Genomic DNA, 21,247 nt, shown 5'->3' on the forward strand with positions numbered 1-21,247 from the left:
TTATGGACATTACATTTCGTCGCTTTTAGTCATAGATCTGTTAAAGAAAAGGAAAAAAGTCAGATTACTAATTTTCCACCACCATTTTTAGCAGTAGTAACCAAAAGGACAACTCAGGTTTTACCTAACATGTTCTTTTGTAAATGAGACTATGCCTCCTAAATACTTTATAGTTTTAATATCTTAACAAATACAAAAGCAGTTTGTTTCATTTAAAATAGAAGTGGGTTGATCTGTTTAATAAAATTGATTTACATACCAACCAGGAAAACTCTTTTTTTCCCCCACCAACCCTTCCTTCCCTCCTCCCCACCCCCCTCTCCCAAATGCTTTCTTCTTTGATTTACTTAAGGGATCTGTAAGTTCATCAGTTTATGTATCCCCTTTATCAATATAGACTTCAACCCTTCCAAATCAGATAGTTTAACGAATTGCCAGGATCCCTCAAAATCATTACCTGATGTTAATGGGCCTCTCAGAAGATACGTAGGTTGATCCTTAGATGATAGACTGATATGATAGACTCACAAACCTGTTACATCTTGATTATAAGGTTATTTTTTTATTACATGAATAATATTCATTTGAATACTATGAATATTCAGGTTATATTAGTATATATTTATGCTTTAATTTAAAATATTAAAATGCATTTTAGACAATTTAATCTGATTTTTAATTAAAAATTACTTTTGATCTATACCAGCATGCTTGTTTTTATTTCCCTGATATATGTTTATGATGTGTATATACACTTACAAGCGTTTGTGAAACCAAAGAAAACCATACATTCTTTGCCCTATTTTAGGAAAACCTAACCACACATATGTGCTTCACTCATATGGAATGTAGAGATTTTTAATGACTACTTGTTCAAACTGGAAAAGATGGAGCAAGATAGACTGGGTGTAATATCTGCTGTTTTTAGTTGTCTCCTTCCTTGTGTGGGACATTTACCAGCCCACAAAGATGTTTAAACAAACTTTTCCTGAATATTAAATAGTAAGCACATATTCCTTATTCCTGGGTTCTTTTTTTAACGTATATCTGCTTTAGGCACATAATTTGTGGTGCTGGTTTTGAGTATATGACTTTACTTTTACTGAGTAATTTGACAGTATATAAGCAATGTGACTTTAGCATTACATTTATTATTTTGTACTTTTTGAATGATGATCTGTACATTAAGTATCTTCCTAAAAAACACATGAGCTATTTGCTGTGGAATGTAATATAAGATATCACATGGGCAATGCTGTTTTCATTTCTTCCTTTTTTGAGGGTGGGTGGAGTTTAGTTTTAAGAAATAGTTAGAAGTCTTTTTTTTTCCATTCTGATTAAAGCAGTTCAAGTTTTTACAACTACACTGAATTACATTAATTTTATAGTATTAGAGGCAGAAACCCAGCTGCTTCAAATAATTCTTGCATTGATTCATATCTATATATTTATAAGATCCAAAGTATTTAAAGCAAATGGTTCTGTGTTGCCACCTTGTGGTTTTTATTGCTATAGTCAGAAGAATAACAGTTGAGCGGAGAAACCATTTGTCCAGTTAGCACTGTTTGCTGTTTACACAAACAAATCCATTTTTGAAGCTAACCCAAACTGCTGGAACGTCTCTGGAATGAATGGAATGCCAAGTTCTATAGCACTCATGGCTTGTGTTTGTTACTAGCTGCCTCTTATGCCATATCCAAACTTTCAGATTTCCTTAATTGTATTTCTTGGCAATGCTTTTACTTGTACTTTGCTGTAGGGTCAGTATCAAAGAGGCCAACAGAACAAAGATAGCTCCATTTTGATCCTTGGTTTTTTATCATCACTCACTATCAAGCACTTTATTGACTTTATAAATCATGCAGTTTTATCCTTTGATATTTGAGTGAACGTTTTAGAACCTGAGTCATTTTATACCATGAGCTTCTTAGATTATTTATATTTAAATCCAGCAAGGTGTATTGGGTTCTGGTGAGTGCATTCTGGAATCCTTGACTCGGGAAATGATTTTTGACAATTTCATTAGTTTAAATTTTATGACAGTGTTTATTATACCATATTGCAAGGCTTAGGGACCCTGGTTTATTCATACTTATTTCCCCAATGCTACTTTGTACATATATAGAATATGTTTAATAAATATTTATTGAATAAATTTTCAAGTAAGGGAGCTGTTACCATGTTATTAAACCATGTTATTAAAATCTGATTACCACAGACTTCTCTGGTAATGTTATCAATTTATTTTAAGATTATTTAGTAATAGAATCCTTAGTAGAGCATACTGGACATTTTAGGAATTTGAGTGGAATACATTTCCTAAGAGAATTCAAATTGATGACAAAATACTGCCAGTTAATAAATAAAAATCAGGGCGGCTAGGTGGCATAGTGAATAGAGCACCAGCCCTGGAGTCAGGAGGACCTTAGTTCAAATCTGGCCTCAGAGACTTAACACAAAAAAAACTAGCCATGTGACTTTGGGCAAGTCACAATCCCAATTGCCCTACCTTCCCCCTCCCAAAAAACAAAAATAAATAAAAATCAAATTATATATAATTCATACATTTCCTAGTCCTTCAATTCATATAATGAATATGTCAAGCTACAGAGGAGACTCATCTTTTGGGTAAAAAGTTGGGCCAGTTGTTTACCAAAGTTTTTCTAATTCAAGGAATCTGTGAGTATTTGAGGTTTCAAGATAATATATTATTGGTTTGTGTTTTAGGGTATTAATATTTCTTCTTTTTAAAAACTCCTGGTTAGGCCAGATATGAAGTATTGTGTTCAGCTAGTTTCAGCATTCTCCACAAAATATTTTAATGATTTCAGCATTAAACTATTAAAAATTTAAAATTAAGAATTAAACCTTTTCCTGCATCCATGTAATATCAAAAAATTTATAGAATTTCACATCCAATTCTCCTATATCTCTTAACTGTTAGTGAATTCCCCTGACCTTTTGTCTCTGACCAGATCAGAATAATAATGGCTAATGACAATAGCTAACATTTATATAGCAATTTAAGGTTTTCAGAGTGTTAACGTATGTTATCTCATGTGGTCTCACAACACCCTTGTATGGTAGGTCCTGTAATATTACCCACTTTTCAGGTAAGGCAACTGAGGCTATGGAAAATTTGGAAACTTTCCAAGGATTATACAGCTTGTGAGAGTTGAATGTGCAGTTAAATCCTTAAAGTCTTCTTGACTTTAAGTCCTATGCTCCATCCGTAATGCTAGAGATGTGCAAAAACACGTCCAATGTGTCCTGGACCAGAGTATCATAGAATTGGGAAATAATTAACAAATAAATTATTAAATAAATAATTAACAATAATTTAAAATAATTATCAAATAAATAATTAACAAAATAAATAAATATACTGTAGAACCTAGATTATGTTAGTGTGTGGTTTTCTAAGTTAATACGCAGAAATATACATAGGCCTCTGTTTCTATTTGAATGTGACAAGTCTACACTATACCAGGCTCAGAGAAATCTAAGTGTCTTTCAAAATTTAAGTTTTCCTTTTAGGTCTATCTAAATTGCATATTCCCATGAGCAGCCAGTCTGTTATCTCCCTTTTCTTCAGTTACAGGTCTAAGTCATTGTCCATTGGCATTGACTTTCTATGACACATGTTTGGACTGGTGGGCAAACTCTGTGTTGTCTATGCCATTGCTACAAAATTCTTCATAATCTTAATCCATTTGGGTTTTCCTGGGTAGAGTCAGACTGAATTCTTTTGAATGAATTTCATATAGGATTCTGTGTAATATTACAGGGCTTGATGTAAGCATCTAGAAGACTTTACCATCTATAGGAAATTCTCATTTGATTTAGATTCTACATTGTAAAGACTTAGTGACAGTGGCAAACATATATCTATTTAATGCTTGTTAATGTTAATAAAAGTAATTCTTAATTGTTGAGAATCCTATATAATTTTGTCATCTGTATGTGAAATGTCTTGTAGGAAAAGAACCATTTTCCCTAGCAAATCAAATGCTTTTTTCCCCCTAATTAACAAGCCATAAACACTTAAGAATCTTGTATTCCTTACACACTTGTAAAAATTTTATGATCATAAATATCTGGTATACTTCAGAATATAATCTTTAAAAACCTGGCTGTTGCCTTCTCGGTACTTTATCAAGAATTATTGTAAATATTTTGTAGAAATGGGAAAGTAAACCTATGGATTGGCTTTCTTGGTCTCCTTTTTCATAACAAGGGCTAAGATTTTTTTTCCCCTACTCTTAGATTCTTTAGAATCATGTCACCCTCTAGCACAGCCTTCCTCTTTGTACGCTTTTTCTAGCCCAGTTGCTTTTCCAAAACATCTTTGTTTTCTTCCGTTCCACTTCCACTTATAATATAGAGAACTGAAATATGGTAGTACCACTGTTCTTGGTGGCAAAGAGGTATTATTACAAAAGTTTTGACAAATCTTTCCCATTTTTCATTTGATTGCTGTCCTAATTTCACAGTTAAGTGTCTTAGAGATGACTTTGCTTGGTCTTTAAACTCATTTATCCTTCAATGCTTCTTGCTGTACAGAAGAATTTCAGCTCCTATTCTCCCATATTTTCCAAACGAGTTTATAATTTTTCAATTCAACAGACATTTATTAAACCCTTACTGTGTCAGGCACTGTGCTAAGCACTGAAGATAGTAAAAGAAACAAAAGACAGTCTCTATCCTCAAGGAACTCATAATCCAATGGCAAAGACAACATGCAAATAATTAGATACAAAGCAGGATAAATAGGAAATAATGAAGAGAGGGGAAGCACTGGAATTTCGAGGTGTTAGGGAAGGCTTCTTTACAAGGTGAAATTTTAATTGGAACTTAAAGGAAACCAAGGGAGGTCAGTTGTTGGAGCACAGTGGGGGAAAACATTCCAGACATAGAAGAGAGCTAGAGAAAATGTCCACAACTGAGTGACGGGGTGTATGATTTTGACTGGCATTGTCCTTGGTTAGCCGATCTCTTGAATTGGCAAGGAGATCAAGTAGTTTTGCAGGCTAAGATGATTTCTAGGATTTCTTGGTCTCCTCAGCATGGCAATTGATTTTTATCAATCAGACTTGTCTGATAAACTACTGACTAATAACAATAAAGTCATTCTTAATGTCCATTTCTTGATCCGTTTCCCATTTTTTGCCATTAATAACTTGTTAAAAAGGTAAAATTAAAGCATGCCATATCTTTTTCTCATTTTTATTTCATCCAGTTTTGATCTTTGCTCTAAGTCAGTGGTTTGACTTACAGTTTGTTTGGGAATGACTCCCACAGTGGTAAGTTATTTCCTGTTTATCTAAATGCTATCAAAATTTTTGGTCTTCTATTTGGTATTCACTATGTCCAGTACCTCATGATTCTTTTCTTCTAAAATAATTTTGTGATAAATAGAGGTACAGCTTTTGTGTGTCTTCAAACTTTTGGCTTTTTTCATTTCTTACTTCTAAACATTTTCTAAGAATTTTCACCATCCTCACGTCCAAATTTGCATTAAAATCGTTAAATATCTGAATATCTGCTAATTTAATTTGATGGATCTTATCAGCTATTTTATGTTTCCTGCATCTCACTGTTGACATGTTTTTTTTTTTTGAGGGCCTATACCCAATAAAATTGACTTTGTTTATAAAGATCATTAGTGGAAAAAACCTGGCTTCTTCCCACTTGTTGAAATTGAACACAATTTATTATCCTATTTACTATTCTTTATTATAATATCAGACCTCAGATTTACTTTTGTCCCAGAGCTTACTGACCTAATTCAAAAGAGCAAATTGAAAATTAAGACAACTTTGAATAACTAGCAAGGCTTAAAACTTGTAATTTGTCACTTGGACATTCTTGCTGTTAGAAGGGAAAAATATATTTCAGGACAAAGGGGAATAATTTTGCTTTATTGTATAGATACATCTTATGTCTTCAGAAAACAAGCATTGTCTCATGGCTAGGACTATAGTTTATTTTAAAAATTCCTTCTCTATTTATAGTCTGATGTAGCAGAACAGACAACAATAACAGCTGACATTTCTAGAGTGACTTGGGTTTTGCATAGCATCATACAAACACTATTTTATTTGATAAAATAACTTGGTAGTACTATTAGAAGTTTAGAATTGAGGGGAGCTATGTATTTTTACCAGCTCTCTATCTCTAATTATCTGTGTGGCCTTTGTTAAGACTAAAAATAAAAGCTGAAAGTGCTTTTTGAAGCCAGAACACTGTTTCTATAGTTGGAGAGCCAATCAGAATTTCAAAGAGTAGCAGCACCAGGTGATAAACTTCTTAGGGAGTAGTTCAAGGGAGTTTATCTCAGAAAAATATGAATAGTTCATTTTTATTTCTATAGAAGAATTTAGTACGGGGTGGGATTATTTTCAGGTATTTACCTGAGTGCATAAGAACATTAAACTGAACTGCTATTCCTGTTTCTTCTCAGGAAAATGGAGAGAAGCACCAACGAGTCATTTAAAATATACAAGTTGATGTTTATTATGTGGTAGACTTTGGGATGAGTATCGAATAGAGAAAGAAAAACTAAATCTTTAATACAAAATATTTGCTAAGTGTGCTATGAGTAGAGTAACAAGCTAGATCCTGAGAAGGATACAGAATGTGGATAACAAGTTCCCTACCCTCATGGATCTTACAGTCTGGAAGAGAGATAACACATGCCCCATCCTGATGGTTATAATAATACGTGTAAGTGTGTCAGAAAAGTATAAAACAAAGTACTTTGTGAACATGGTAAAAAAAAAAGTTTTAATCAGAGATAAGTAGTATTTGAATTGTATTTTAAGGCATAGGTAGAAATTCAACAGGCCAAGAGGAGATCAGTCGTTCTAGGTCTAGGGAATAAAGTGAGCAAAAGCACAAAAGTGGGGAAGAAACAGGAAGTATTTTGGAGACAAAAGTAGTATAGTTTGATTGTAATATAAAATGTATAGAGGGAAAAGGGTATATGAGACAAGACTTGGAGGTATAAGACCATTAAAGCACAGGTTAGTAACTGGAAAAGATCCGTTGAGTACAGCAGATGCAGCTTATGAAGCATATCATCCAAACTCATACAAATAGTAAGACTAAGATGAGATTTACCCACTTTCTCCAAATCCAGAGGCAGCTCTCTTTCCCCTTTCCCATACTGACTGTTTGTTGTCTGAGGCCTTGCCTAGCTAAACTCTGAGATTTATCATCAGGTTACCTTCGTGTTAATGAATATTTTGGCCACAGGCAATCCTGAAGACCCTCTGTTAGGCTGTAAACTGTGACAGTGGGTGGAGTATTCCTACTTTTGAAATCACCATATTAAAGTATTAAAACAAGTCTTGGAAGGCCGGGTGGCATCAGATTACCGAGAGCTTTGATTGCCTGCCAATCAACTGAGGTTGAATTTTCCTCTGGAAGCAATAGGGGACCCTGAAGATGTTTGAGCAGAAGAATGAAGAGCATGACTAGGTCCATGTGTTAGGAAGTTTAATTAGTTCTACCAAATGAAACAAAAAATTAGTATTCAAGGAGAGTGGACATAGGAAGATTTGTTAGGAAGTTATTGCAATAGTCCAGGCAAGCGGTGATGAAGGTCTGTTCTTGTGTGCTTATGAGCAGAGATAAGAGCAATATGGAGGAAGTATCTAAACATTTTAGCATCTAAAAATCTTGGAGATTTATTAGATATGAGGGTGTAATGTTAATGGAACAGGAAGATCTTCCCTATCCATTAATAGGCTTGTGTGACCACATGTGTCCCCATTTTCCGTGGAACAGGAGCCATGTGCCCATGTCTAAAGCTACACAGGTATTTCATACATGGATGTCTTGCTGCTTTCACAGCTGTGATACATCCTGAATCACAAAGAGCCCTTTGTGGGAGGAATTTGCCTAAGGAGGAGGCTTGCTTAGGCGGGAAGGCTTGCTTTCAGGAGAAGGCTTTCACACCTTTTGATACTAAGCTATTTAGGTGGTTATGTTACTTTGTTCAGAGAGTAGGAGCCATCTGTTGAATCTCTGTGCTAATTTCTCATTTATCTGTAATTAAAGTAAGATTGTAGACCCCTTTAAAAGTTGTCTTTCCTTTAGCAAAGCAGATCAAAGAACCTGTGCTAGAAGGCCACCCTGGGTGTGCTAGGGTGTGCTTGCTACTGTAGAAGGGTGAGGAAAAAGGAAAGGTGATACCAACATTCCAAATGTTGGAGCCCCAGAGTGATGTGTCATCGATGTGACAGGACATAGAGTAAATATGAATGAAGAAAGATGGTAAAATTCTTTTTAAAAATTTTCACAGGGCATGATTATCTCGTTTTCTTCTTTTAAACTGAAAAGTGAGTAATTTTGTAAACATTACAAAGTTGTTGTTTACTTATGGTTTTGTAATTTTTCTATTGTATATATTTACAATAAAGGGTTATTGTTATTATAATTTCTTTTGTAATCAGGGAGGAGGAAACAGTGATTGATGACAATTGAAAAGTTTAGAGAAATGGAAGGAAGAAGTTGGGAAGTTTCTAAGGAGGACCTCAGTCCTGTCTATGAAATAGGAGGCTAAATTGTCCTGAAATAATTTGGGGGGTAGGGAAGCTATTGAGGTGTGCCTGGGAGCTTGAGGAGAAATTGAAAGATTAAAAACAACACCTTGACAAATGAGATGGGGTCACTAAGAGTAGGCTGGGAGAGCTGTTGATGTTACAGATCATAAATTTATACTGAGTCCTATTTTGTACCAGGAGTGTAGAGAATGTGGTGGTGGTGTGTTGGGTGGAAAGGAGACATAAATGTCAGAAGCTTCTTAAACTTTTCTGTCCCATCCATTTTTGCATTGAATGCAGAAATGTAGGCTCATAGGATTTTAGACCTGGAAGTGGGGAACCTTGGAGATAAACAAGTTTAGCCCAATCTTTTACATATAAAGACACTTGGTCCTTGAGAAGTTAATTTGATTGCCAAAATAGAATAGTAAGTGGCAAGCCAGGATAATCTAGTTATTCTAAATAAAAGTTCTATAAATGTCTTATTATAAATAAAAATTCTTTTACTTCACAGAGCCTTTCTTTCTAAATTTATGCAGCAGACCTTTACAAGAACAACTTTTAAAATAAATCGAACTTGTAATTTATCATTCTTTTTTTTCCCCATAGAAAAAATTACGTCGATCACAGCATGCTCGCAAAGAAACTGAATTTCTCCGACTCAAGAGGACAAGGCTTGGTTTGGATGACTTTGAATCCCTGAAAGTTATAGGGAGAGGAGCCTTTGGAGAGGTTCATGTCTTTCCTTAAGTCCTGTCTTGATAATTCAACCCATCTTTTCTCCTGAGCCCCTGATTTGTCTTTTGGTATATTTATTAATCTAATATCATGTATTAAATCTTTTTAATTTGGAAAGTAAAAAATATTGTATTAAAACACAAACTTTCTGAAATTTCAAATGTTACTTCTTTGCAATATTGTAATGAATTTTACCATTTTAAGAGATTTAAAAGAATTTCTGAACTTTTTTATTGTATTCTAGGAAATCATAGTAGAAAAAAATGTTGCTTCCATTTCAGAAAGATTATCTTTTCCAGATGTGCATGTCTCTTAGCTTGTGTGGTCAGGAGATATTTCCTAGGGGAAGATAGATCTGATATCTGTATATCTATACACACATCTATGTAATTTTTTATTAGATCTGTGGTTTCCCAAACTTAGAGGTTCCTGATTCTGAAACCAGATTTGACTGTCTACTTGCTTACATAGCCTCTCAGGAAGTACATGACCTAATATAGGGCTAAACTTAGAAGCAGAAAGACACTGTTCAGATCCCATCTCTGACCCTTAAATCGTTGTGTGACCATGAGGAATACATCAAAATTCTGTGGGCCTCAAGCACCTTTCTATGACTTTAAATTATAGACGGGCTGGGGTAGCTAGGTGGTGCAGTGAATTTGCCCTCCCAATTGCCAATTGCCCTCCTTCCCCTCTCCAAAAAAAAAGCAAAAAAAATTACAGACAGGTTGAGACCTTAGTAGGTGGAGGAAATTCCCATGCCTATGAAATCACAAGTTATTGATATATTGACACTGTAGTCATAATAACATCATGCACACATGCCAACTATCTTGATAAAGCAGAAAATAATTTTATTGGTATTATTGATATCTTTCATAGAATGTATTTTATTCTGGTTTGCCCTTGGATTAAATTAATAGTCATGTTTCCCATGTGGATAGATAACGTTCTGGTGGTATATAGTAGTAATTTCCTATAGTAAATTCCTGCTATTTAATTAAACTCTACTTTGTTTTCTAAAGAATAAATTTCATGATTTTATCCAGAAAAAAAATGGTAATATACCTTTTGTTTCTAGGTACGCCTTGTCCAGAAGAAAGACACAGGTCATATCTATGCAATGAAGATATTAAGAAAGGCCGATATGCTTGAAAAAGAACAGGTATGTATTGCACAACACTTATACCCATCTGAAAGTATTCATTATGTGTTGATTAGGTAGAAATAAATTTTGGGTTCTGAAAAAATGTTGGTTTAAAATGAAGAATTAAAAATAGACTCACAAACCTTTAAAACTGTAAATCATGTAGTCCTGTTCCCCCCCCCCCTTTTTTTGCCTTTTTTTGGAGGGCAGTTGGGGTTAAGTGACTTGCCCAAAGTCACACAGCTAGTAAGTGTGTCAAATGTCTGAGGCCGGATTTGAACTCAGGTCCTCCTGACTCCAGGGCCGGTGCTCTATTCACTGAGCCACCTAGCTGCCCCCTATTTCCCCATTTTTTGATGAAAAAATGAGGCTTGGAAAAGTTAAATGACATGCCCAAAGTCATATAGGTAGTTGGTAGCAAGATGAGAACTAGAAGTTAGACATGAATTGTTTTTAATTTTAATTAAAAAAAATAAATTTAATTTAAAATGAAATTGGAACCTCAAAGTAACAGATTACTATTTTGCTAATCTGGTCAGTTGTTGCCTAACCTTATCATTAGGTATTGAATTTCTCCTAAATACTTACCTGCTGCTATAAGAGATAGGGCAGCTATGGTGCAGTGGATAGAGCTCTGGGTTTGGAATCAGGAAGACTCACCTTCATGAGTTCCAATCCAGCCTCGGACACTTACTAGCTATATGACGCTGGGCAAGTCACTTAACCCTGTCTGCCCCAGTTTCCTCATCTGTAAAATGAGCTGGAGAAGGAAATGGCAAACCACTCCAGTAGCTTTGCCAAGAAAACCCCAGATGGGGTCACAAAGAATTTAAAACAACTCAACAACTGCGAGATATGTCCAATTTCTATTGTTTCCTTTACTCTGTCAGAATAAAGAGCAGCTTTCAGTCACTCTCCTTTTCCCTTCTGTAGAAGAAGTAGAAGACTTAATAAGTCCCATTTCCTCCTATTTTTAATGACTTTGCTTGTGTTCCTATACCATCTCTGAGTTTTCTAGAGTTCACATTACCTTAAGTTGCAAACCAATTACTGATCTGGATTGGTAGAGGGAGTTTCCTCCCTACACTAATAAAAAGATAGGTTTAAGGGTAGACACACACACACACACACACACTCATTCTCTCTGTCTCTCTCTGCCTCTCTCTCCCTCCCTCCTTCTGTCTCTCTCTGCACAAATGCACACACATTTCTATTTTGTCAAGAGTTTCAATGGTATCCAGGCAACAGCACTGTTTACTACTACACCCAATTAAGCAAAATACCATACTCTGACCTTTCCTCTGCTGCATGTTTCTCACCCTTTGGATACCTTTTGGGAGACATAACTTCTAAGTTGACTTTGAGACATTTACAGATAATCAAGATATTTTTATTCACACTAATATAATAATTTCCTGAGCCAATACCTGATGCATTCAAAAAGTTTACCATTTTTCTTTTATTGTCTTAAAAATACTTTCTCAGAGGCTTAGAAGTAAAAATTCTCACCCCTACTTTACACTTTTGGTAAGTAAATTCACTTATGCGATGCCACGAAATAAGGCCACAATTAAGGATTAGGTGATTCCTCTGTTTGAATTTAAGTACTCGTAAATAAATTGAGTAATAATATACTATTTTCAAATGTGATATTTTAAAGAGATCGCTAGTGTTTTTTTCTTTTAATCCTACATCTCTTTCATTACTGAAGAAAAGGCACTAAGTCACTAATTTATCAAAATTGTACATTAATGTGTATTGCATTTACTTTTTAAATATAGGTGGCCCATATCCGAGCAGAGAGAGATATATTAGTAGAAGCAGATGGTGCCTGGGTTGTGAAGATGTTTTATAGTTTTCAAGATAAAAGGAATCTTTATCTAATCATGGAATTTCTCCCTGGAGGTAAACACAAACACAAAAGCAATGACAAAGTGATGCAACCAAGTCATTTTTATGTATGATGACAAAAAATACAATATTAATTTGTGTAGAGGTTGGCTTTTATGCTTTTAGTTATTAGTCTACAGAATTAATGAATTGGAGACCTGTTTTATGTCCTAGAATCATTTCTAGCTTGAGGTGGAAAGAATTGTTTCAACGAATATCAGTCCTACTTGAAAATGATTTTCATATTCTAGGACAGTGGTTCTCAAACCTTTTTTTCAGGAATAGGCCCTTCATTTTAAACAAAACTTAGTGGAACCTTTACAGTAAAATTTTTAAAAATATTTTTAATGCTTGCCAATAATGGCTACATAGTAAAATAAGGCTATATAAAGGATAACATATTCTATTGAATCTTACAGCATCTTTGATATGTTTTCAAGAGAGAATAAATTCCAGAAGAGTTAATTTCCCCCTTATGTCTCTCAAGCCTGGCTTTTCATTTTAGTCTTAAGTCAAACAAAAAAATATAGTTTTCTAAGAATGAGGATTGTTTTTTCCTTAACCATACTCTTCTTCCATGAGACCAGTGAGAGGGCCTTAACCGTAGTTAGAGTGGCTGTTTATTCTGCCACCGTGTGACAGAAAGAACAAAAAGAAGTTTTATCTTCCTCTAAGTTTCGCTGAAAAAAAGAGACTATAGTAGGAGCTTTCAAAAAATACAAATAGAGGCATCTAAGATTATTCTTCTTCCTAAATAGAATATAATTTCCTCTGGAGGAGAATTTTGAGGGGCAGTGATTGTTATTTTTGTCTTTTTCTCTCCAGTAGAGTCCTTTGAATATAGTAGATTCTTAATAAATGTTTATTAACTTTAATTCTGAATTTCTATCCAGATACTCTAGGAGAAGCCCAAGAGGCCAAAAATTGGAATACAAGGTCTAACAATTTTTATAACAAATTTAATTCAACAAACATTTATTAAGCATTATTATTTTAAAGGCACTCTGCTAGGAGTTAGGGAAACAAATAATAAAAACATAAAAATTCCTAGTGTAGAGTCGCTTAAATTCTTTTTGAGAGACCAAGTGGATTCCAAATGACACACATAGATATATCCCCACCAGGGAAGAAGGAAAGAAGAGAAATCCAGGTAAAATGTTTCAGATATATTTGAGGAAAGAAAGAACACTTTGAGTTGAAGAGATTAGGGGAGGCTTCACAGAGATGACACCTACACTGAACCTTGAATTTAAAGATTCTAAAATAACCACAAAGAAGGATATCTGGGGCATGGGAGAGGGAGATATAATACAGAATTCCAAAAACAGCTAATTATGTAAGTTTGGATTTATCTGACATGTGAAATAGATTTAATTCAGCAAACATTTATCCTTTAACATACACTCATAACATGCAAAGCACTTAATAAGTACTGAGGATACAAAAACAAAAATTAAATAATCCCTGCTGTCAAGGAATGTGCATTTTACTGTAGAGTTACAGGGTCAGAAGCCAGACTGAAAATGGTCAGTGGATTGTGAGGAGGCAGAGACAGAGCATAGCTGATTCTTTGTAAGAGTATAAGACAGATAGAAATAGGATGATAATTTGATGGGATGGCATGGTAAAATCACATTGTTTTCTTTTATTTTTTTTTAAGCAATTGGGATTAAGTAACTTGCTCAAGGTTACATGGTCAGTTATTTTGTGTGGGTGCCAAGTATCTGAGGCCGGAACCAATCCCGGGTCTCCCGACACCGGGGCCAGCGCTCTTACTCACTTACTCACTGTCATCTGGCTGCCCCACATTGTTTTCTTAAAAGTGTTTTTTTTTTTTTTAGTTAGTGTATATATATAGATTATTCGAAAGCAGGGCAGTCCTGGAAAATCTCAGTTGTGGGGTCTTTGTACCCAAGTAACAGATAATGGAAAAGCAAAAGGAAATTTGGAACAAGTAAACCAAGAAAGTTGTAAAGAAGGCAGGGAGGTAAAGAAAAGGTGGTACTCCCAGAGATGGAGATTTGAGCAGCAGCCAAAGGAAAGGAAAGAGGCAGCTACTCTGTTGGGACTTCGGAGAGGAGAAGGCATTGCTATGAAACACAGAGAGTGAGAGAAAAGGGCAGGGATGTAGAGATCCCAGAAAATAGATTCCTGTCTCCAGCTTTTGCTTTCAAGTTTTACCCCTTGAGGTAGAAAGCTAAAAATAGACTAGGAAATAGCATCATTGATTCTGTTGCCCATTTCTGCCTTGACCTAGAGTTACATTGGAGAGTTGGAGGACTGAAGGAAGACTTCATTCAAGGAGGGAGCAATGCTGGGGCTTTCCTGCCCTGTTGATGTCTGAAGAACTAGGAATCTTGACTGGTTCTCCGTAGCTTGACTCAGTTTAGCCTTTTGTCTCTGGCCAGGTCCCCGAATCGAGTATTAGCTTAAGTTCAAATAGTCACTGAAGGTCCAAGGAGGTGGTGGGTTTCTAGCTACAAAGAGCTACAGTATAAATACCCGTTCTCCCCAGATGTTGTTTAAGATTTTTAGGGCCAATATTTGACGACAGAACTCTACAGAAATTGCACAGATTGGACCGCAGGATGATAGAATCATAGACTTAGAACTGGTAGGGGCCTTGGAGAATACTCTCTAAGTACAATTAATTCCCTTTTTGAGGCATTTCATATAACATGCCTCTTAATTTCCACCATTCAGGAGACATGATGACATTACTAATGAAGAAAGATACCTTGACAGAAGAAGAAGCCCAGTTCTATATTTCAGAGACTGTTCTGGCTATCGATGCAATTCACCAGTTGGGGTTCATTCACCGAGATATCAAACCAGACAACCTCTTATTGGATGCCAAGGCATGTGAATGAACTGATAAGCTCTTAACCTGCTGGTTATTATTTGGTAAAGAAATGGAGCTGTTGGCTTTTTCCCCCTTAATGTTTTTATTGATAATAATGGTGTTTTCTTTTTTATATTTCATTGTCACTTTCCAATGACTTTCAACCCCACTTGCAACTGTACCATAGCACTCTTCCCTATAAAAAATATAGTCAAGCAAAAGAGATCAACACATTGGCCACGTCTGAAAACGTATGCCTCGTTCCACACCTCTAGTCCACCACCTCTCTGCCAAGGGATAGGAGACTGACTTTACTATCAGTCTTCTAAAGTCATGATTGGTCATTGCATTGATCAGAATTCTGGAGTTGTTTTCCTTTACATTGCTGTGGTCGCTGTTTAAATTGTTCTGGCTCTGCTTACTTTGCTCTTTTTAGGAAGACTTCAAGATTTTCCAAATTTCTCTAAATTCTTCATATTTACAATTTCTTATGAAGAAGGGGAGGGGCCATGCATTTATAAAAAGGTGCCTACTACGTACCAGGCACCATGTTAAGAGCTTTACAAATATCTCATTTTTAGTCCTCACAACTCTGTGAGGAAGGTGCTACTATGATCCCCATTTTTACAGTTGAGGAAAGTGAATCAGATGGGGATTAAGTGCCTAGGGACACACAGCTAATAAGCATGTGAGGCTGGATTTGAACTCAGGTGTTCCTTACTCATATCTACTGTACCACCTACCTGCCTCATGACACAGTAATATTGAGTTATATTCATATGCATTTTTTAACCATTCCACAACTGGTGGGTACTTAATTTTCTTTCACTTCTTTGCTACCAAAAAAAGTGCAGTATATATTATTTTTATATATCAGACCTTTCCCTTTGTCTTTGACATCCCGGGGGTACATGCCTAGTAATGGTATCTTGAAGTTTCACAGTATATACCAGTTAGTAACTTTTAAAAAATATAATTCTGATTTGTTTTCCAGAATGTTTGACCCACTTCACAGCTCTACCAACAGTGCATTAGTATGCCTGTCTTCCCACAGCACTCTCTCCACCCCTTTGTTTATCATCTTTCTTCTTTTGTTACCATTAACTACAGATTTTTCCAAATGAAAATGGGCAGGTTGAATTTTCATTGAGAATAAACCACTTTATTTCACAGAATGAGGCAGATGGGGGAGAGAATGTGAGTGATAATGGTATCAAGGATCTAAATATGACAATATGAATATGTTTTAGCATCTGGCAACCTTATAAATCAGGGGTCAGCAAATTATAACCTCTGGTTCAAACCTGAATCCTGTCAGCTGCCTGATTTTTGTCAGTCTTCAAAGCTAAGAGTGGTTTTCACATTTTTAAATAAAGTTTTATTGGATTTAAATTTTTTAAGCCATTAATCCATTAAGCTCCCAGGCTATACAAAGGCCACTTTGGCTCTTGTTCCTTAATTTGTAGACCCCTGTTGTAAATGAATGAATTATCTTTTAATATATGGTACTCTACTCTCAGATCATCATACAGTATTTAATATCTTCATATATATTCATCTTAAACTAAATACTTTAGAAGGCATATTTCCAAATTAAGTCTAATAAAAACAAATCAGTCTCAAAATGTACCCTGAAACTTACCAGACCTTTTTTTTCCCCAGGGTCACGTAAAATTGTCTGATTTTGGCCTATGCACAGGATTAAAGAAAGCTCATAGGACTGAATTTTATAGGAACCTCACACATAACCCACCAAGTGATTTCTGTAAGTTTCAGAGTTTTCTAGTAAACAGACTCAGTGTATTATTTTCAGGGACTTGATTGTTGTGTGGCACTAAGCTGCTTTTCAAGATAAATTGCTTTAAATTGTAAAAGTTTATATTATTGGCATGAAATTACTAAGTCAAAACTTTGTATTCATTTTTTCTGCTCAGACTTTTTCACTATATCTCAATCCTTGTTTTGTTGAAATTAGCATTCCAGAACATGAACTCAAAAAGAAAAGCAGAAACGTGGAAGAAAAATAGGCGACAGTTGGTGAGTAGTTTTAGACCTTCATGCTATTAGACTGGTTTCAACTTGACTGTCATGTGTACTGATTGAGATTATGGTAGGGTGGGGGGTTTTTGTTGTTTTTTGTCGTGTTTAGTTTTTTTTTTCTTCTTAGCACAATTTAGGGCTCAGAGGTGATGAACCTGCAACCCTGAGGCCACATGCTGCCATTTGATCAAATCCAAAGCTTGGATTCCATCAAAGGGGAGGCTTTGAGGACATAGAGGGTCACTTGTGACCCGGAAGCCATAGGTTCCCTACCCTTCAATAGGTAGCTGCTGGAGAAACTAGGCATCTCAGTGGATAGAATGCTGGTCCTGGAGTCAGGAGGACCTGAGTTCAAATTTGGCATCAGACACTTACTAGCTGTGTGACCCTGGGCAAGTCATTTAACTCTGTTTGCCTCAGTTTCCTCAGCTGTAAAATGAGCAGAAGGAAATGGGAAATCACTCTAGTATCCTTGCCAAAAAACCCTAAATAAGGTAGCAAAGGGTTGAATACTATTGAAAATGACTGAGCAGCAATGAAAGGCAGATATTCCATCAAAATCTGGTGATGATTTATTTTTTGGACACAGAAATTCTTAAATTACCATGCACCTTAAACGTGGAAAGGTTTGCAGTTTGCATCCCTGGAAAGAATTTCCCCACTATGGAAATACATTCATGAAATATTAAATAGCCAAGAAAGAACTTGTTCCATAGCCTTGCATAAGGAAGCTAAATTCATTTTACAGTTGCTTTGCATATAAGATAATAATAGATATATAGCATGGAGGTGGGGTGGGGGGGAGTACATTCAAGTCTTAGAATCTGGAAAATCGGGGGTGGCTAGGTGGTGTAGTGAATAGAACACCGGCCCTGGAGTCAGGAGGACCTGAGTTCAAATCCAGCCTCAGACACTTAACACAAAAAACTAGCTGTATGACCTTGGGCAAGTCACTTAACCACAATTGCCCCTCCAAAAAAAGCAAAAAAAAAAAAAAATCTGGCAAATCTGACTTCAAGCCCTACTTCTAATGTATTATCTGTGGGGCAAGTCATTTAATCTCTTAGGGTCCCAGCCAATTCTTTTAAGACATCAAATTCCCAATGAGCTGCTTATCGATATCAGTGGAAGTAGTCTCTGTAGTAGTTCTCTCCCTCTTCTGCTCGCTGGCTTCCTTTAAGTCCCAACTAAAATCCCACTTTCTCCAGGACCTGTTCTCTAACCCTTTTAATTCCAGGGCCTTTGTTCTGTTAATCATCTCCTTTTTATCCTGTGTCCATCTTGTTTTATGTATATATTTTTAACATGTTATCTCCCCTATTAGGTTGTAAGCTCCTTGAGGGAAAGGACTCTTTGTCTCTTTTAACTTCCCCAGCACTTAATATGGTGTCTGGCTCATAGTAGGTACTTAATAATTCTGATGAAATTACAAGTATAGAACAAAAAAAAATTGTTACACTACCCAATGCATAATTGTTGCTTAGTAATTCTAAGAATGCCCTTCTTTTCCTCCTGCTATTTGCAGTCTGGTTGTTTCATTAGCATCTTCACCAGAGTTCAAAAACCAGTTAGTTCCTTCAGAACCTACTAAGCACCTACTGCAGGCAGCTTAGTGCCCTGTCAATTTAGGTAAAATGCTGGATAGAGAAATTTGGTGCTTTTGGCTCTAGTGGATTTGTACTCTTCCCACTGATGACACAGATCAGAATCCCCTCTATGTGTATCCACAATCCTTGGCAACTCTTGCCCATGTCATCCCATAATATGGAAGCTTGGGGTCCACCAGTGTTGTGTGTGGGGGAGGTCTTCCTCCCTTTATTTTGACATTGCAAGTATGCCAGTGGAACAGACCAGCCGCCTAGAGGTTATCCCATGCTCTTGTCACTCAGTCATTTCATCTGGTTGAAATTTTGTATGGAATTCTTGTAATTCGTTTTATCATAATTTCTTTATTATAGTATTTATTATACTCATAATTGTTATAATTTGTCATACCTTCTATCTGTATATCATTTTATCACCAAGGACATTTAAGTAGCTGTCAAGGTGCAGTTTTTTAATTGCTTGCCATGTTCTTTACTCATTTTAATTCTGTCTTCTAACTTTGTACTTCTTTTGATTTGCACTCCTAACAAGTTAGTGGCCTAACTATACACAGACCCCTGATTCAGTAATGATTATTGTATCTGTGACAAGTCTTTTTCCATGCTTAAAATCTAATCAGTCTCATTTTCATGCTATTATTTGATCCTTACCATTTTCAATGTCTTCCAGTTCTTTTAAGTAAATTGTTTTTGGTACTTTAAGAATTTCTGTGGCCAAAAATAGATAGGAAGTTTCTGTTTAGTTTTCAAGTCTTTCATTCCTTATTCCAGATCCATTCATTTCCAACATATTTTTCTCTATCCTCATCTATTTCCACCTTTGTATTGAAGTCTCTCAACTAATATCATGGTATTTGCTTTTGACAAAAATGTTTAAATTGTCTTTGGATTTCATTTTTCCATGCTGTCCTTATGCATATACAAGATTCACAAGCTATCTTGGAGCCTTGGAGGGTCATAATTAATTAAACATATGCAGACTTCCTGTTTATTTTCCAATAAGCAATAATGAAGTACATTAGGTCATGTCCAATTTAAAAGTAGAAATTGCCACGGAAATAACTCCATTTGTATTTTTAATCCTATAAACTCCTCTTAGGACACAACTCCATCAATTAATCTATCAAGTAGTTAATGAAAAGAAGAGACAAAATGGTGCCTTAAAGGCTTGGCCAAATCCAGAGGAAGTGTGTAAACACACACAATATGGGAGAACTAAACATATTTTGAGGTAGAATAAAAGTAACCTATGTAGAGGAAGAAATGCAAGATGGGGTAGGGAGGATTTTCAAGTCATTAGAATGTAGGGGGAGTCTAGAAGTCTTGCATTTCTCCCTCTATTTTCATTCTATCCCAAAATACACTCATATCTCCAGTGTTGAAAAATATATATACTTCCCTTTGACTTTAATTTTGAGGAAATATTTTATCTCTTCCCTTCCTTTCACTTTCTAATTACTTGACAGAATAGGCAACATTCACTGCTTCTGTATCCATATGGTAATATTCACAACCCTGTGTAGCAGCAAGCACCCAGCGCCCCCAGGGTGGCTGCTCACACAGGTTCTTAGATCTACTTTGATAAAGGAAAGTAACTCAAGATGGGTTAACAAGCTTACTTTAATCAGTCAAACATGTATCGTTTCCCTAGTACAGGGGAAAGGTCAGCACCCTGAACTTCAGAATATACAGACAGAATTATTAAGACAGAAACAGATCAAGTAGACAGATTTCAAACTGTCCAACCATTACATCCATACCCAATCAACATCTGGGTTTCAAAGCCAGGGGGCTCTGGACAACAGCTTCCCAGAATCCATATCAAATCACAGAACACTTCTCAAAGTGAGCCCCAAAACAAAGCTACACATCAGGGCTTATATAGCCTTCTCCTGGCTCAGAGAATGTAACAACTTTATTGACCCACTGGCCAATCAAAAAGTATCTAATGAAAAACAAGCCTCCCACCCCAGGCTCCAGGTGCACTTTAGCCTGGGGCAGGGAAGATCTTTAAAATTTACATTCCCATTACACCCTGAGGTATCTGGCTTCTGCTATCACCTCTGTTATCAATAAAATGCTTTGTAATAAAAAATACTATATATATATATATATATATATATATTACAATAAAAAAAAATACTGTTCCAATAACCTCCTTGTTGACAAATCCAGTGGCTTCAGTCATCATTTTAAGGCAGCTAGGTAGCACAGTGGATAGTACCCTGGGCCTGAAATCAGGAAGACCTGTGTTCTTATGTGGCCTCAAACACTTAATACCTGTGTGAACCTGAGCAAGTCACGTACCCTCAGCTTGCCTCAAAGTATAAGATGGGGATAACACCCACCTCCAAGGGTTGTTGTGATGATCCAGTGACATAATATTTGTAAAGTGTTTAGTGTAATGCCTGAGTCAAAGTAGATGTTGAATAAATGC

General features: G+C 35.8%; 1 protein-coding gene across 2 annotated transcripts in view; it reads left to right on the forward strand.

The window, feature by feature from the left end:
- Positions 1–21,247, forward strand: part of LOC138175807 (serine/threonine-protein kinase 38-like) — a 122,514-nt gene that overhangs the window by 88,087 nt on the left and 13,180 nt on the right. For both annotated transcript variants that reach the window (XM_069106303.1, XM_069106304.1), the window contains exons 4-9: positions 9,159–9,281; positions 10,369–10,452; positions 12,216–12,339; positions 15,028–15,182; positions 16,829–16,931; positions 17,142–17,203. In XM_069106303.1, the coding sequence (XP_068962404.1) occupies positions 9,159–9,281; positions 10,369–10,452; positions 12,216–12,339; positions 15,028–15,182; positions 16,829–16,931; positions 17,142–17,203 (651 nt within the window). The remainder of the gene's footprint in view (positions 1–9,158; positions 9,282–10,368; positions 10,453–12,215; positions 12,340–15,027; positions 15,183–16,828; positions 16,932–17,141; positions 17,204–21,247) is intronic.

This window comes from Petaurus breviceps, unplaced genomic scaffold (genome assembly GCF_028583685.1).
Source record: "Petaurus breviceps papuanus isolate PSGF00001 unplaced genomic scaffold, PetGlider_PUasm1.0 79, whole genome shotgun sequence".
In the NCBI taxonomy this organism is placed as follows: Eukaryota; Metazoa; Chordata; class Mammalia; order Diprotodontia; family Petauridae; genus Petaurus; species Petaurus breviceps.